General features: G+C 40.9%; 2 protein-coding genes and 1 long non-coding RNA gene across 4 annotated transcripts in view; 1 reads left to right on the forward strand and 2 right to left on the reverse strand.

The window, feature by feature from the left end:
• The window catches only part of ankrd33ab (ankyrin repeat domain 33Ab), a 6477-nt gene extending 4827 nt beyond the window's left edge, over positions 1 to 1650 (reverse strand). Inside the window, exon 1 of the mRNA XM_024270594.2 lies at positions 1567 to 1650. The gene's annotated coding sequence lies outside the window, so the exon portion shown is untranslated. The remainder of the gene's footprint in view (positions 1 to 1566) is intronic.
• Positions 1651 to 2117: 467 nt separating this feature from the next.
• On the reverse strand, positions 2118 to 7595 carry LOC112145403. The gene is made up of 4 exons (XR_002919067.2): positions 7459 to 7595; positions 7246 to 7362; positions 3759 to 5152; positions 2118 to 2696 (listed from the first exon to the last, which is right to left on the reverse strand). It is a non-coding gene; the product is annotated as an uncharacterized LOC112145403 (long non-coding RNA).
• The window catches only part of arhgef25b (Rho guanine nucleotide exchange factor (GEF) 25b), a 39271-nt gene continuing 27635 nt past the window's right edge, over positions 5145 to 16780 (forward strand). The window contains exons 1-2 of one of the 2 annotated variants that reach the window (XM_024270591.2): positions 5145 to 5539; positions 7499 to 7604. In XM_024270591.2, coding sequence (XP_024126359.1) covers positions 5519 to 5539; positions 7499 to 7604 — 127 coding nt within the window. In that variant the 5' untranslated portion in view covers positions 5145 to 5518. Of the gene's footprint in view, positions 5540 to 7498; positions 7605 to 12246; positions 12571 to 16780 lie in introns of those variants that run through there. The other variant, XM_024270592.2, reaches the window with a different exon arrangement.

The raw sequence follows: 16780 nt of genomic DNA on the forward strand, positions 1-16780 counted from the left end.
ATGAGATCTCTAATATAGGATGGGGCCACACCATTCAGGGCCATTCATTTTAAAAAGTAGCAAATTTTTCTGACGCATTAATTGGCACAATAATCAGAACAAAACAGTCAAACTTTATTGAGCATATTCACAGACATTTGAAGAATATCCACCAGGCTCCTGACTACAGTACCCACAATGCTCAAGCGCTACAGTTTCATTCCGACAGAGCGCCGTGTACCACAAACTCGAGGTCAGTAAGCACAACCAGAACTCACACACGCCGGGTTATAATAACTTTGAGGGTTTGAATTGTGTCATATGGTTAGAAGAAGACAATAAGGGTAACTAAATAAATCTGAATTATTTCTACATAGCTAAGTTTATGAATTTCCACAATTTCCTATGAAATAAACGGCCCATAGTCTTCTTTCTTCTTAATAACTGCTGACATTAAACTGCCTAAATCAGGAGTGTCAAACTCAATCACACAAGAGGCCAAATCCAAAACACACTTTAGATCGCAGACCGAACAGGATAAACATGTATTGAACACTCTAAAACTACATTTGTAAAACTTTAAAAATGTTAACTTTGTAACATAATTATGAGATTAAACTAAGGTTAGCCAAAACAGCTAGCCTGAAAATATTAGCCTAACTCCAAAACAGCATAAAAAAAAACAAATGTTAAATTAGACAAAACAGCTAGCATGATGCTGAAATATTAGCTAAACACTAAAAGCTATTTTTGGACACTTTTTTACTTATTTATTTTTTTATAAAACTTTAAAACCGTATCTTTTAAACATAATTATACATAATATAAAGTCAGGAATATTATTCCAGAATAAATCAACTTAAACCTTAAATAACTTTAATATTTTACTCTCCATAAAAATATATTTATTCAGAATTATACAAGTTAGAAATGAGGACAAGATAACATTTCCCATAACAATAAGATAAAATGATCTGGAGGGCCGGATCCGGCCCCCGGGCCTTGACTTTGACTCACGTAACCTGATAAAACATTTGCTACACTAACAACATAAATACAAAGTACTGTCTCATTTTTTAAGACATTTTGAGGCTCAGCTGAGTTGTGGTCGGTGAGAACTGGACCCGATTGGTTCTGCTGAAGGTCGCTGACCCCTGAACTGGGGCGGGTCCTGTTGGTGCGTCACCCCGTTCGGCGCATCAGGTTTTTGGCGCGTTGGCGAGTCACAGGTTGACTGCAGGGCGACTGGAGGATTATGAGCGTGTCTGTGTGGCATCATGAGCTCAAAAGGCCACTTAGGTGGATCAGCAGGAAGTGCTGCTGCTGCGTTTACCGCACAGCTAAAAGCAGAACGGCCCACCTGCCGTTTACCGCCGTCACATGACGCCGCGCTCCTCGGTTTCTGTTTGCTGGAGGAACTTCTCATTCTGATCACATCTACAAATCCACTAACTCCAGACAAAGCGAGGCTGAGATTATTGCTGTTTGTTGAAAAACTGTGTTTCATTTGTAACTTTAGAAGATCTTCCTGCAAACTGAACTCTTCGGTGTCACAAGAGCAGCAGATGAGGGAGTTTAGTGACTTACCGTGACGGGATCTGTGACCTCTCGGAGTGCAGGTCGATTCTGCTCTTCCTCTACACTTCCTCTAAAACAGCCAAAAAGTTTTCCTGGGGGCTGCAAGCGAAAAGACGTTCTTCATTTTCATCCACAGGAGGAGTCGCCTCTGCAGAGACGCCGTCTGTTGATCTGTGCTTAGCTCATCCCACTTACAACAGCTTTGGAGGGGATTACTCGCTGCTGAGGTCATTTTACTCTCAACGACACTCTGACTTTATGCTAAATAGTTCTGAACTCAGTTTATGCTTAAATTTTGAGTTTCCTTACAAACAAAACATCCACTCAGAATTTTTCTGCTTGTTTTCAGCCTTTATGTGTCCTGTCAGAACACTTGACCTCACAGTGACTCCAATTTGTTAAATATTTTGGATAAAAGTGTCGATTAAATGATTCATTATTGACAAATCACTTAAAATAATGAAGGTCTTTGGAAGTTCTTAGACACAAATAGTTAATCGTATTTGTGGTTGAAACATGTTATTTCATGCAAACACAATAAAAAAAACCATAAGAAACGCAGCCAAGAGGACTTTATTTGACTAATCACATTAATATTGACAAAAGAACTCTGATCAGGTGATGCAGATCAACAGCAGAAACAGATAAACTGAGTCTACAAACCATTTCCAAAAATAGAATATGATGAAAAGTTGTATTAATTTCCATAATTCCATTTAGAAGTTAAACTTTAAAATCAGGATCCACAGTTTCATTGATTTATAGTATTTATGTGTTTGTTTTTTGACTTAAATTGAAGTTCCATCTAATTAAACCATAAAAACAGGATTTCAGAAAACTAGAGAAATCTGCTCAAAATCTGCAGGACATCATTGATTTAAACTGAGTTTCACCAGCTGATCATCGACTGAACTCAAAGCACAGATTCTCCAGGTGTCATCAAACTGGTTCAGTGTTGGGAAGACTTCAGACTTCCATCCAGGAGACCATCACTGATCCCTCCATAGTCTGGGTCAGACACTAAAGTTCATGACAAAGGAAGCTGCTGTGAGTCCGACCAGATCCACAGAAAGTCTCATCGAAGGACAAAATGTGTCAGGAGAAGATGAAGACCGTGGGTTATCAAAAGACTGAAGAACCTGCAGACATCCAGAGAGAGAGAAACGAGGAACAGACTCAAAAAACCTCCACATTCTGGAGACGGACTGTCGGGTTCCTCGGGTCGAGACGCATCTGAGCCTGAACCAACAGAGGAAATGTCTAAACTGGATCAAGGAGGAGAAGAACTGGACTGTTGGGTTGTGGTCCACGGTCATAGACCTTCAACAGTAAAAGAGCCGTTTGGGTTTGTTTTCTACTGATCAAAACCCAGAAGGAGAAAGTTTTACTGTAGTCTTTAAGAAATGTAGATGTGCATTCATGACCTTCTTTTTTAATAATAAATATGAATTATGTCTATTTTTGGCACGAACAAAAGTAAAAATGATGAAAAGAAACTCTCAAAATGAGATTTCTCTTTTTATGTGTGACAGAAGCTCAAAAGATTTATTTTTTAAATAAAAGACGTGTCAAACAGGATCATCTCAGTGCAGCTAGTAACAAATGTTGTTCAGCATCAGATAATATGTGCTTTTAACTCATAAAAGATCAAACTTTTTACTAAAGTTTTATTTTCATATAAAATCTGTTCATTCTGGAGGTAGAGTTGATCAAACAAGACGTCTTCAGGTCAACAGGATGTAAAAACCATCATAGTTTATCATCTATGTGAACCTCAGACATCAGTTTATACATTTAACTAAATTTAAGAAATGCTGATTAAGTAATCTTTACTTTAAAAATTGCTATTTTATGTTAGATCGACCTTTATTTGTCATCGTCGCAGGAACAATGACGTTAAACGTGCTTCCTGGTCAGTGCAGCATTTATTCCTTAAAACAACCCGAGGTAAAAACTTACGACTAAAAATAATAATCCATAAAAGTGCTTCAGGAAATTCTATCAGTTTGTTGCTAAATAAAATGCATTTATTAAAAAGAAAAAAGCTCAATATGTGATAAAATGACTAAAACCAGAGAAAAGAATCATAATAAACGTGAAGAAGACCTGAACTGTGTCACAGTTTAGCTGAATGTTTCGTTTCCGTGTTTGACATGTTTTTGAGGTAGAAACTGTTCTGGAGTCTCTGTGTCTTCACTCACATCGTAGAGTCCTCCTGAAGATCAAACCGGGGGTGTCCGGGTGTGACGTTCTCTGATGATCTTCTGGGCTCTGTTGAGGGAGCAGGAGCTCTGGGGGTTTCCAGGGTGGGGAGGGGGCAGCCGACAACCTTTTGGGCGCTTCTCATGAGCTTTCCTCTGCACCGCCGTCCAGCTGCTGAACCAAATGCATGTGGAGCACGTTATTACACCGTCTACTGTAAAGTCTGTCTTTCATGTGGGAATCGGCCCAAGAGTTTGGAGGAAGAGCAGAACCCAAACCGCTGGAGGTCCAGAGAGAATTCTCCAATCAGTCAGTCGTGATCTGGGCTGTTCTAAACTCTGATTTGTTTCTTTAATCCAACAGAAGTCTGCAACATAACAAACAAAAAGTCTGAAAAAAGAAAGAGCAAAACAGCCTAAAAGGACATGAAATCAACAAAATCAACAAAATCAGAACAAAAATGAAGGAAAATGTGTTTTGATCAGATTATGGAATGAGCCTGAAAAATCAATAAGAGTCCAAAAACTGAAAAAACAAATACACATTATGAATTATAAGGTCGTTGGGAACGGATTAAATACAAATAAAGATTGAGGTATTTGGTTGATTTTCTTGTTTGTTGCTTTTGTGTTTGTTATTTATCTGCTTTTCTTTGGTTTTTCACAGTTGATACATTAATGTTACATTACAAAGAGATTTGGTTAAAAAAGCTTGACTGATTTAGTTAAATGGGGCAGAGACGATAAGTTTTCTTGTTTCTGTGCCTTTTCATTTTCACCAACACGAGAATATTATGACATTGTTGTTGAAAATGAACTAAATAAATGGAACTAGACTAAACTCCATCGGTCGATCAGGATGTTGTAGAAGACGTCGTGATTCTGAGGATCTGGATACAGATTTCATCTCCCAGCAGGATCACTGAAGGATTGAAGATGGTCGAATTATTTTGAAAATACTTTATTTTATGGAGAGAAAACAGTCTCACTCCGATTTGTGCGTGTGTGTTCTTGATTTATAATTTATATAATAAGTTTTGTGCATAAGTAAAAGAAATACAACATTATTATTTTTATTTATTAGATGTGATCAAAATTTTTGCTTTAATTTTTGTGCAAAAACTGAGAAGAAATGAAGGATTCTCATTTTCTGAAATCCTGTTTTTGTGAATTTTATAAACTGAAATCACAATTTATAGTAAAATTAGACAAATAATTGAAATCAATCAAACAGTTGTCCCTGAATCTCGGTTCTATGAAAGTTATATTTTTAAAAGAATCATGAAATGAATACACTTATCCATGTTTTTGTAGGGATGTGTGTTTCCGTTGAACCACTGGATGGGGACGTTGGAACGCTCAATCGTGAGGAGTTACTGACTTCATGAAGAGTTCTGTAGGACAGAAATCACAACATTTGGAGTGAGAGGATGTTAGGAACCGATGTGAATGCTCTCCGGGACGTTTCTGGCTGCAGGAGTGAACACGTGATTGGCCGGACGTGGCTGAACCTGTCTGACAGCAGCAGAGACAGACGCCGCTGGGACGGCCCGTCTGCGTCTCACAGACGGCTCTGTCTCTCTGTGAGTGACGACAGGATGGAGACGTTTCTCTCAGGGTTTCTTCTCCACCTTTACTCACATTAACAACGAAGCATTTGTGCAAACTGAGGAGAAAAAGGCCAACATGAAGACTCCGGTGAGCCTGAGATGAAGCTGATGTGAGACAAAGACGAAACTTTGAGGAGAAGTGAAGAACTTATGGAGGACGCCGTTTATCGAGTGAGTGATCCTTAAGAACTATAAATGTGTTATATATAATTAAAGAATGAGTTACTGGAACGACGTGACTGCATGAACACAAATATTTAGTTTTCTTTAGATACATTTTGGAAACTTAAACTTTGTGGTATAAATTTTGAACAGAGAACTCTATGAATACCTGGTTAGTACAAACATAAAAACGTCTTTCTGCACCAGGAATTTGTTGTTGTTTTTTTCAGTTATTGTTTAGCACAAATAAAATACACAACATGGATTCAAAAAGAGGCAAAAACCCAAATGTCTCATTCAAGGCCTCCACCCAAAAAAATCAAACGTATAAAATATATATATATCTGTCTTATATACATGTATATTCCAAATGTTTTTGAAGATAGAAGTGTAGGTACTTATATTAATATTTCATAGGTAACAGGATTTGTCTAAAAACAGCAAATAAATCCAATTAATAGAGGAAAACATAAAGATATCATCTATAAAATAACACTATTGGGATAAAAGTGAAAAACATTTTTAAGACAGTTTGACCAAACAAGTACATTTTAGTACAAAAAATACTTAAACAACCAACTGAGACCAGCTCAGTGGCCTTGTGGGAGAGTGTCTGCCCTGAGATTGGAAGGTCGTGGGTTCAAATCCCGGCCGAGTCAAACCAAAGACTAAAAATGGACCCAGTGCCTCCCTGCTTGACGCTCAGCACTAAGGGGTTGGATTGGGGGGTTAAACCTCCAAATGGGTCCCGAGTGCGGCTGTGTCTGCAGCTCACCGCTCCCCCAGGGGGCGGGTCAAATGTGGAGAACAAATTTAACGCACTTAGGAGCTTGACAAATAGTGGGACTTTAACTTTTTTTAACAAATACAAGAAAGACTCATTGCGAAACAAATGGGAGTTCCGCTGTATTGCGCTAGCAAAATCTGCTGTAGCAAAGCTAGCAAGCTCCTCTGTAATGAGCTAGTGGGATCTGCTGTAACGAGCTAGCTAGCTCCGCTGTAGTCAACTAGCAAGCAAACTCCTCTGTAATGAGCTAGCAAGTTTTGCTGTAGCAAGCTAGCGAGCTCCTCGGTAGCGAGATCTGCTACAGTGAGCTAGCGAGCTCCACTGCTGCAAGCTAGTAAGCTCCTCTGTAGCGACCTAGCAAGATCGGCTATAGTGAGCTAGGGAAATTTGCTGTAGCGAGCTAGAGAACTCCTCTGTAGTCAACTAGCTAGTGAGCTCCTCTGTAGCAAGCTAGTGAGCTCCGCTGTAGCGAGCTAGCAAGATCGGCTATAGTGAGCTAGGGAAATTTGCTGTAGCGAGCTAGAGAACTCCTCTGTAGTCAAATAGCTAGTGAGCTCGGCTGCTGCAAGCTAGTAAGCTCCTCTGTAGCGAGCCAGTGAGCTACGCCATAGCGAGCTAGGAAGATCTGTTATAGTGAGCTAGCGAAATTTGCTGTAGCGAGCTCTAGAGCTCCTCTGTAGCGAGCTAGTGAGCTCCGCAGCCTCCGCTGTAGCGAGATCTGCTATAGGGAGCTAGCAAAATTTGCTGTAGTGAGCTATAGAGTTCTGCTGTACTGTGCTAGTGAGCTTCATTGTAGCAAGCTAGCAAGCTCCACTGTAGCGAGCTAACCCACTGAATTCCCGTTTAAGCTAATGTGGGCAAACACAGCTGGAGCCACCACAGGAACTGTGGACAAACCCAATCACATTTTCTGCTGTTTGAGGCTCACTCGGCCGTGCTGGCTGGACACGATTCACTGGAAGATCTCTGTGAAGCTCTGGTGCTGTCCCGCCTCCTGATCGGTCTTGTGGCTTGAGGGGAAATTCCACAGCTGGACAAGAAGCAGCTGATAAGGAAGACAAAGGAGGAGAAAAATGAAACCAAGAAATGTTCAAGCACATCGCCTCAACTCGTCTGTTCTGCCCTGAATATGATCACTCACGAGCTGTGGCTGTTTTTTTTTTCGCTCCTCATCCGTTAAGATTCCAGACTCCTGCAGAGTGGGCCGGCCTCTGGATGGGAGCCATCCGGATCTCAGGTCCCAGTTCAGGTGGGCCAGGAAGTCCAGCTTGACCGCCGGATGCAAAGGTACAGCGGTGGACGTGACTGCAGCTGCGGAGACGGCTCCTATGACTTTATGGCTCTTAGAGAATCGATTTTATGAACTGTAAACTGGAAGTCCTCCTGAAACCATCGAATGTTAAGTAACAACTTCACTTTCATGGCGTAATGCACACGCATGAGCAAGTATGTCATCATCAGAGATCATCAGAGATCATCAGAGATCATCAGAGATCATCAGAGATCATCATGACAGCAGTTTTTAAAAGCTTATGGCTCGTCTTATGTTTCTGTGGCTCTAATGTGTCATCTGTCGACTCCATTCTGTGTTTACTGAACTTCTTTGACACATTTGTACAAGAAAACAACACAAACTGCAGAAAGATCCTCGTTTCATCCCTCCTTCCAGATCTTTCCTTTGCTTGGATTTCCAGAAGTCTTTGTCTGCTTAGCGGTCCGTCCGGACTGCAGAGAGCTGCAGAGCTGAGCTCACAGGATCATGAGGAGCTAATGTTGGATTTGACATTAAATCTGTAAATGGGACGTTTACATGTTTGGTTTTGAATAGCAAAGAAAAGGAACGGCAGCAAAACCTTTAATACCGGCGTGAAAAATCAGATTTGGATCATACTTCTGAGTATTTTAAAATCGCTCTCAGACTCGTTTTTATTCTCTTTTTTAGGCTTTTTTAAAAACCCACATCTGTTTTTGCATGTGCAGCTGATTATTCCTTGGGATCATGGCGCTCGCCTGAGGGCCCCGTTTGGTGCTTCAGTTTTCATTCAGTTCTGTATTAATTCAGTTCTAAACCGTTATGATTTACGCGGTTCTATTGAAACCAACAGAAGCTCCTTCAGTTGGTTCCTCATTTCGGTGCTAAGTTTCAGTGAAGACATGTTCAGTACGTTGAAGTTCTAGCCAATCCGTCAGCCTTTCCCGCGCTAGTGGGCGGGTACATATAATACCGCTGACGGGGCGAGCATGTGCACGTGCACGTGCAGCGCTCGAATGTCTGGCTGCGTTTCACAGCAGATCAGTTTGACCGCTCGCTGCGTCGCATCAGCCAATCAGGAACTCCGCTTTAGGGACGTGACGTTTTCAGTGACTCGATCAGCTAATACTAATCCAACATGGCGGTTCTCCGGCTGCAGCCGGACGTCAGCGGAGCTCAGTACGCCGGCAGACAGACAGCGGCTGCGGGGAGCGGGAGCAGCCTGCTCGGGTCTCCTGAACTGAGATTGAACTGAGATGTTTTACTTGTTTTCATTGAAACTATATTAGAAAAAGATACCCTCAAACTCAGTCACAGAGACACAGAAACACAGTGCACGTGGCTGTCATCACCCAAGTGAGATAAAAGCCCATAGAAAATCTTTGAAGGCATTCTTTCTTTCTTTCTTTTTTTTGGTAGATTTTTGTAGAACTCACAATAAAAAAAACCTGATCCACATTATCTGTGTCAGGATCAAACGTTTGACAGGCGACGGCCAAGCAGCGAATTCGCCACGTGGTGAAAGAGTGTCGGGCCAGGAGGTTGAGGAGCTGTGGTTTAATGGGAACAGGCAGCACCACATTAAAACAAAACAAAAACCACGACACTAAAACGTCAGATCTTAACCGTGCATGTGACAACTTGGCAATGAGAATGTGTTGATTTGGGAAGGTGTAGGCATTATTTTTTATTACTGAAGTACCAACATTGGCACCGAAACCAAGTAAAACCCAATCGGTGCCCAACCCTTGTTCTGTGTGGTTCCAGGAGAGCTGGATGGACAGCTGGTACTGCAGAGATCTGCAGACGTGCTGGTTTTCTGACGGAGATCTGTTATTGGTCTTCAGGCCATTTGATTAGTTCTTTGACAACCAGAATTCTTTGGAGACTCTTAAATCTAATAATTAATAAACCTAATATTCAGTTAGATCAGGGGTGTCGAACTCAATCACCACAAGGGTTAAAATCCAGAACACACCTGAGGTCGCGGGTCGAACAGGATAAACATTTATTGAACACTCTAAAACTACATTTTTAAAACTTTAAAACGTAACTTTTTAACATAATTATGAACTAGATATATAGCATTACCTGTGATAATGCTAGTGGGAATGCATGGAGCTCAATTTGGCAGCTGAAGAGGCTGAAATTGATAGTTAAAAACGCTGAAGCTGATAGCCAGCTAAAATATTAACTAAATGCCAAAATAAGACTAAAGAAAAATACAACTTTGGTTAGCCAAAACAGCTAGCATGTAGCTGAAAAAATAGCTAAACTTCAAAATATCCTAAAAAAATGAAAAAAGTTTAAATGAGTCAAAACAGCTAGCATGTAAATAATAGACTAACTCCAAAACAACCTAAAAAAATTAAAAAGAAAAGTAATTAGCGAAAAAAAATAGCATGAAGCTGAAATGTTTGCCAAATTAGCCCATAAAGCTAGCAGAATACTAATTTTTAAACTTTAAAACTGTAGCTTTTTTGCACAACTATGAATAATAAAAAGGCAGGAATATTATTCCAGAATAAATCAACTTAAACCTTTAATAACTTTCAATATTTTACTCTCCATAAAAATATATTTTATCAAAATTATACAAGTTAGAAATGAGCACAAGATAACATCAGGTCATTAATAACATCAAATAGAATTACCTGGAGGGCCGGATCCGGCCCCCGGGCCTTGACTTTGACACATGAGTTAGATGCTGATGTCTGATTAAAAATGGTTGAAATGAAGGATTCAGAATAACATGTTTTTCTGTCTGTACTGAAACATTCCAGCTTCCAGTCCTGCTGCTTCATCCGAACCGTTTTTCCATGATAACCATCAAGGTTACTTGCTGGAAATCTGAATATAGAGTCTTGGAGAAAAGATTTGACTGGAACAAAAACACAGCCCAAACCTGGACAGACTGCAGATGCATTCACTGAGAGGACAATGTGTTCAGAACAAAGAAGAATTGTGGGAAAGAACATAGAGTATTCATGCTGGAGCGTGGCGGTAATTCTCTTTTAATCACTCCACCACAGCGCCGGTCTGTGTCAGCTCGTCCAGGTGTTTTACTCTGAAAGAAGAGCGTAAAGGAGCGCTTGTTGCTTGTTGTGGTGTTCACACTGAAGGTGTTTCCAGCCCAAAAATCCGCCTAATGTTTGGAGCATTGACTGTATAAGAGAGCTGACAGTATACCAGACTTCTAAGTAAACTTTTAGTCAGTTTAGTCCTAAGACTTGATAATAAACTTCCAGGATACTTTTTGAGGGGAAACGTCCAGCATATACTGGTCGTATACTTACAGTATATTTGGTAAGGGAGCTCAGCTTTGTTGTGGATTTTCATGATCTGGAGCTCTTCTCTCTGTTTTTATTTATTCTGTTCTGTTGTTTTTTTAAATTTGTGTCCAATTTCAATGATTTTAATTGTTTTACTTTTACTTGTTCTCACTTTCTCTGTCAAGTCTCCCTGTGCTTTGAAAATCCCGGGTTGTGTCCGGATTTAGGCTTTTTCAACTTTTTAAGGATATTTTCAAGTTTAGAAGAAGAAAAAGAATTTTTTAAGCTACATGTTAGCTGTTTTGGCTATCCTATGTTATTGTTTTTAGTTTTTTTAAGGCTAATTTGGCATTTAGCTTATATTTTAGCTGGCTATCAACTTCAGTGTTTTCAATTATCAGCTTCAGTGTTTTCAGCTATCAGCTTCAGCGTTTTCAATTATCAGCTTCAGTGTTGTCAACTGTCAGCTTCAGTGTTTTCAATTATCAGCTTCAGCGTTTTCAGCTATCAGCTTCAGCGTTTTCAGCTATCAGCTTCAGTGTTTTCAGCTATCAGCTTCAGTGTTTTCAATTATCAGCTTCAGTGTTGTCAACTGTCAGCTTCATTGTTTTCAACTATCGGCTTCAGTGTTTTCAACTATCAACTTCAGTGTTTTTAGCTATCAACTTCAGTGTTTTCAGCTATCAGCTTCAGCATTTTCAATTATCAGCTTCAGTGTTTTCAGCTATCAGCTTCAGTGTTTTCAGCTATCAGCTTCAGTGTTTTCAATTATCAGCTTCAGTGTTTTCAGCTATCAGCTTCAGTGTTTTCAGCTATCAGCTTCAGCGTTTTCAATTATCAGCTTCAGTGTTTTCAACTATCAGCTTCAGCGTTTTCAATTATCAGCTTCAGTGTTTTCAACGATCAGCTTCAGCGTTTTCAATTATCAGCTTCAGTGTTTTCAGCTATCAGCTTCAGTGTTTTCAGCTATCAGCTTCAGTGTTTTCAGCTATCAATTTCAGCATCTTCAGTGGCCAAATTCAGCTTACAGCATTCTCACTAGCATTATCACAGGTAATCCTACATACAGTATCTAGTTAATAATTATGTTAAAAAGTAACAGTTTTAAAGTTTTTAAAAAGTAGTTTTAGAGCGTTCAATAAATGTTTATCTTGTTCGACCCGTGACTCACGTGTGTTCTGGATTTTAACCCCCTGAGTTTGACACCCCTGATCTGAAGTGTTCATCATCGGTCAAACCTCTGTAGATGAGTTACTGAAGCCCAGAAAGGGCGTCTGCTCAGAGTGGACCGGGAGAGGAAACAGATGCTGGCACAGCAGTGCTGCATGTTACCATCCCTCCCACATCATCGCCCCTCCTCCGCCCTGCTCACGTCGTCTGCTTCCTCCTAATCTTTATCCCAGCACACAGAGAGGGTCAGGACCGTGGCTCCGCTCTCACAGCCGTCTGCCGTCAGATCATGGATAAGATCCGCTTTCTCCTCCAATTTGGGAAATGACTGTGGATGTCCGTGTGAGCGTTTGCGCTCGTCTCTCTGGAGGACGACTGCAGGACTGGATGGAGTGCGATGAGCTTGTTTGAGTCCAGCGCCATGCCTGCTGCTGACAGTGTTGAGTCTGGCTGCAGAAGTGGGGAACCATGAGAGGGGGTCACCACCAGCGAGGCTGTGGGTGTCAGCATCTGTTCAGGAAGCTGCTCCAGTGTGGCTGCTGCTTTGTCAGAGGTGCAGGTACGTCCTGAGTGTGAAGATGGGGCTTTGTTTGGAGGAAAGTCCTCACTCATAAAAAAGTTCATGACTGTTACAGTAAGAGCTGAACAAGGTTGTAATAGTTTGTTTTGATGTTTTTTCTGGCTGCATGTTGGAGGTTAGAACTCTCACGTCACAGAAAGAAGTCTCTGGTTCAAATCTCTGCTGGGTTTCTCTTCTGTCTGGACTTTGAATGTTATCTTCGTGGATTTGTGGGTTTTCTCTGAGAACGTCGGCTTCCTCCAACGTCCAAAAACAAGATTCATGGTTCAGTGGAGATTCAAGGAGTGAATGTGAGAGAGCATGAGGTCCTGTGATAGACAGGCAGGGAGTCTGAAATATAAGAGATGGATGAGGTGATGATGGATGGTGGATGGATGGATGATGGATGGATAGATGGATAGATGGATGATGGATGGATGGATGGATGGATGAATGGATAATGGATGGGTGGATGGATGAAGTGATGGATGGGTGGATGGATGAAGTGATGGATGGATGGATGGATGGATGGATGAAGTGATGGATGGATGGATGGATGGATGGATGAAGTGATGATGGATGGATGGATGGATGAAGTGATGATGGATGAAGTGATAATGGAAGGATGAAGTGATGATGGATGGATGAATGATGGATGGATGAAATGATGGATGAATGGATGAATGATGGATGGATGGATGGATGGATGGATGGTCACAACTTTTTTGTTTTTTAAACGCTGGATATGAAAATCAAATCAAAAAGAACATTTCATGACTGTGTTTTGATGATGAAAATGTGGATAATTTATTAAAGAAAGTACTTTTTTTTGCAAAAATTGTTCAACCGCAATGCATTGTGGTATATATTCCCTAATGTAGTGAACATCAATGCACACTAGTTTTTCGCTAAGACTTCTGGGAGATTTGTAGTCCAGTTGATTTTGGGATTGTAGATTGGGACAGCAGTAGAAAATGGTGAACGCTACATAGCGAGTAGGGAAGGAATTTGGACACAGATATTCGTCAACACGTGAGAACCGCTCGTTTTTGTGGGAGGGGCTTGTGGTGAGAGTGCAGGTTTTTAGAGGATTACTCAGAAATGCATGAACACATCAAAATATCACTTTGTGGTTCTTTATAGAGTTAAATGAACATTATAATTCACTTAAAAGATCAAAAAGTAGATTTTTTATGATGTAGGCTGTTTAAGTGAAGAGTTTGAGTAAATTTGAGTTTAATATGTTTCTCCAAACAAAGATGTGAAGACTCTAAGAAGTGACAACCTTGAGTGACATCCAGCTGCAGGACTGATTAAAGTCTCGGGACCGTCAGGATTAAGGCTGAGAGGGACAGATGTCCAGCAGCGTTAGTCCCACCCTCATTATCACACCGTGGTGCCCTTGAGCAAGGCCTCGTCTTCACGACCCCTATGGGAGCTACAGGTGGATCTGTGGAGGCGGCGCCGACTCTGAATGAGGATCTGTCCTCAGGTCCTTAAAAAAGAGGATTCACTTTCTACAGAAATGAAGGGTCAAAAATTCATTCTCATTTATTCTTTTACCAATTGAGAAGTCTAGAAATCAAAGACACAACAGAACGCCGTTTTGGAATTCTTTTTTTTTTTTTTACTAGTTTGGGAATTTTCTTTCTTATTTTTTTTCCTTTGATCAAAGAAAACGCTGTTAAGAAAAGCAAAGCTTGTGAAGGAATCAGAAAGTGGAACCATGTGGAGCATTTCCTCCTCTGACACATAATCCAAACATCCGTCCAGTTTTTAGTAGAACTGAGCAGATAGATTTATGTCTTTGTCACACCTGCAGGTGGATCTTAGCTATCTGCATGGGGAAACCTGTACAGAGTTTCCCAGTTTTTCTATGGGCATGCTGCGGCCGACAGATTGTAGTGAACACTTAACACATAAGGGTAAACTGTGAAGTAGGAGTGATGCAGACGGCTACAGAGGAGCTTGCTAGCTTTCTAAAGCGTAGCTTGCTTGCTCAAAACAGCAGAGGTCGCCAGACAGGAGCTTGCTAGCATGATACAGTGGAGTTTTCTAGTTCAAACGACGGAGCTTACTAGCTTCCTGTAGAAGAGCTCGCTAGCATGCTACAGCGGAGCTTGCTAACTCAATACAGCAGAGCTTACTAGCTTGATACATTGGATCTCGCTAGCGCACTACAACGGTGCTCCCTAGCATGCTACAGTGGCGCTCCCTAGAATTCTATCGTGGAGCCTGCTAGCTTGCTGTAAAAGAGCTCGCTAGCGTGCTACCACGGAGCTAGATAGCATGCTACAGTGGAGCTTGCTAACTCAATACAGCAGAGCTCAATAGCTTATTATGACGTCCACCGGGCGGCTGGCTAGCGTAGCGAGCTAATCCACTGGGTACCCACTTTAGCCAGTGTGGGCAAACACAAGTGGGGTCACCATGGAAACTGTGGACAAACCCAGTTGCGGCCCACATTTTCTGCCCACTTTTAAACCATGTGGGCCGCTTGGCCTTCCTGGCTGAGCTTTGGTGCATTTTGATAACTGAGGAGTTTCCGCTCTAGTTTAGGGCTTCTGATGAGTGCAAGCTGTCTCAGTACAGAGTAGAGATCAAAGTCTTAACAGGAAACACAATAGAGTTGGCTCAGTTAAATAATATCTCTGGAAAATACTTTTTTTTCTGTTTTTAAATTGACTTTATAGTCAACATTTAGAGTCTCATTCTAACTAAAAAACCACTTGATGATGAGATCAACTTCTAAAGTTACACTGGTGGGTTTTGTTCTACTATAATAACAAAGATTTGACTCTTATTTAGAAATCTGTAGAGCCGGTTGATCTAAAAATAGATTCTCCATCCTTCTTCAGGAGATGTATTTGTGCTCCGCCAGTGAAAAGAAAGAAAGACGAACTTCCACGATCTCGTCTGCATTCATCTTGAATCTAAATGGTTTTAAGCTCCAAAGGAAACATCTGTGATTGAGTCACATCTGGATCGCAGCGTCTGAGACTCTGCCAGCGATCACTGAACTGTGGAGAATCAGTGAATCATCGTCTCAGCATCTTTGAATAACACAATCACACACTCCATTAACTTTTACTGTTTCTGGACGAGCTGAGAATGACAGAAATGGTGCATTTGACTGGAAAATGAGGTGAAACAACAAACCTTGAAGACCCATTCCGATAAAAATGGAGTTTTGTGGTTTTTAACATGTTCTTGTGGCATTTTTTACGTCTTTGTTTTCCTCGTCTGACCTGGCATCTGGATGATCGCAGATATTGATCGTTTTTTTTGCTGCACCGCTAATGTTAGCTTGGCGCTGTAAGCTAGCAGAGGAGAGTGTAAACAGATGGTTGATGGGGAGTGAGGGCGGGCTTACTTTGTGCCAACCGTCCTGCCAACAACTCAGAGGGGAATTTCTGATGAACTTCTGCCGCTCTGCAGAAACTATGTCTTAGATAACTCTGCAGGTTTATTATTATTATTATTATTTTGGCTAAAATACCACTGATCACACTTTGAAAATACATCAGCAGAGATGGTTGTTCCACCAGCTGCTATACTGTATATCTATGCTGACATTTAAAACGAGTTTTATTTCATCGCCTAAGAACATCACCTGTTGGTCGAAGTGTGAAAAACGCGATAAAACAATTGTGTTTCACATTTTCATAAATCAAATGAAGCTTTCACAAATCAGAAACTGTGTTTAGTGTATTCTTTACTATCCAAAGCATAATTTAATCCATGTTTGAGCTGTCTGGCTGCAGCAGTTTTTGATCAGGACCTGTTCTTAGGAGGTCCAAGTATGAACAGTGGAATTTATTTTGGTGCTTTTGTGAAGCAGAAGCTAACTTCAGTGTCGTTATTTGTTATTGTGTTAGCTTTAGCATGGCTTGTAGCATGCTAGGTATATTGTCTTTAGTTGTCAAAAATCTTGTTTACACAACTGTCCAGTTGAAGTGGAAGTTAGGGAACAGAGGTTGAGTACTTTGAAGTACATTGAGTACATTGGCATTGAATCCAGCATCTCCGCCCTGGTGATGGATTTAATGAACATTTCACTCGTGTTTCTTTGTTGAATACGTTAGCCTTTATTAGCTATGATGATAGCTGCATTTTACCACTGAGATACGGGTCTCTTTCGGCCCTCCAAACCCTCAGCTGGACCAGCAGCCTCGCTATCGGGCATTGGAAAAGCAGAATCTTGAGCCAG

The sequence above is a fragment of the Oryzias melastigma genome, linkage group LG5 (genome assembly GCF_002922805.2).
Source record: "Oryzias melastigma strain HK-1 linkage group LG5, ASM292280v2, whole genome shotgun sequence".
NCBI lineage: Eukaryota > Metazoa > Chordata > Actinopteri > Beloniformes > Adrianichthyidae > Oryzias > Oryzias melastigma.